Genomic DNA, 988 nt, shown 5'->3' on the forward strand with positions numbered 1-988 from the left:
AAATCCCTGATTTTCGGCAAAATCTCCAGTGATCGTTGGATGTTACTAAACTCCACGACACTCACCCTTTTGAATGGTTCTTAGGACATTGTTCTAGAGTTGTGACCTGTTTTGTTACATATTGTTCACCCAAGCAAGAAGCCATGACATTTTTATCTTATCTGTCTATCCACACAATTTAAAATCAAATGTCTAAATACAGAGAACTTGTTAAACAGATTAGGTTTTTTTCAGAAGAAATTGGCTCTCTACTCGAATTGAAATATATTTCTGGAATGTATGTAATTCATTGTGTGTAAAGCAATTTTTATGATGTACTAGAGTCAAGACATATATTTAACAATATGTATGTGAATGCCTCACACACACACACGTGCGAGTGTAGAGTTCATATACACAAACATTTGCATTTATGTAATTATTTAAAAAAGGCGTTTTTTATGTACTCTTACTGGTCCTTGTAGTGTTTCATAATATTCTGTACTCTAAACATGTGCTCAATGCAATATTTCTTACAAATGAATGTTATCAGTGGCATATGGTTATGCTTTGTTCCACAGATGTCTGCTGTGTGAAGTTAATGATGCTACAGTGATGTTTCATCCATGTGAGCACACTGTTACATGCAACGATTGCTGTTTAAAGATTGAGCGTAAAACTTGTCCCGAGTGTCGACAAGTTATAGCTGAGAAAAGCGGATTCGGTAAGAATACTATTTGATGATCTGTCTGTTTGTCTCATTGACTCCATGATCTTCGTGTTATTGTGTAGCGTGTCAGGTCTGTCATAAATGTAGCAGATTCATGATAAAAAGTTTTCCAGATATCTTTCCTTATTGAAACTATATCAATCACCTCATCCACCAAACTTTGTCTTCATCCAAATACAAGGCTTGCTACTGACTGCAAGATAAGACTAATGAGGAATACTGCAAGTTAAACGGTGACTAACAGAAATATCAATAAAACTCCAGAGTTCTGTCAGTAAA

The 988-nt window shown here is 35.1% G+C and overlaps 1 protein-coding gene across 1 annotated transcript in view; it reads left to right on the top strand.

Moving 5' to 3' along the window:
- The first annotated feature begins 6 nt into the window (after nt 1-6).
- The window catches only part of LOC106879217 (uncharacterized), a 5,436-nt gene continuing 4,454 nt past the window's right edge, over nt 7-988 (top strand). The window contains exon 1 of the mRNA XM_014928694.2: nt 7-703. Coding sequence (XP_014784180.1) covers nt 523-703 — 181 coding nt within the window. The 5' untranslated portion in view covers nt 7-522. The remainder of the gene's footprint in view (nt 704-988) is intronic.

The sequence above is a fragment of the Octopus bimaculoides genome, chromosome 30 (assembly GCF_001194135.2).
Source record: "Octopus bimaculoides isolate UCB-OBI-ISO-001 chromosome 30, ASM119413v2, whole genome shotgun sequence".
Classification (NCBI taxonomy): Eukaryota; Metazoa; Mollusca; class Cephalopoda; order Octopoda; family Octopodidae; genus Octopus; species Octopus bimaculoides.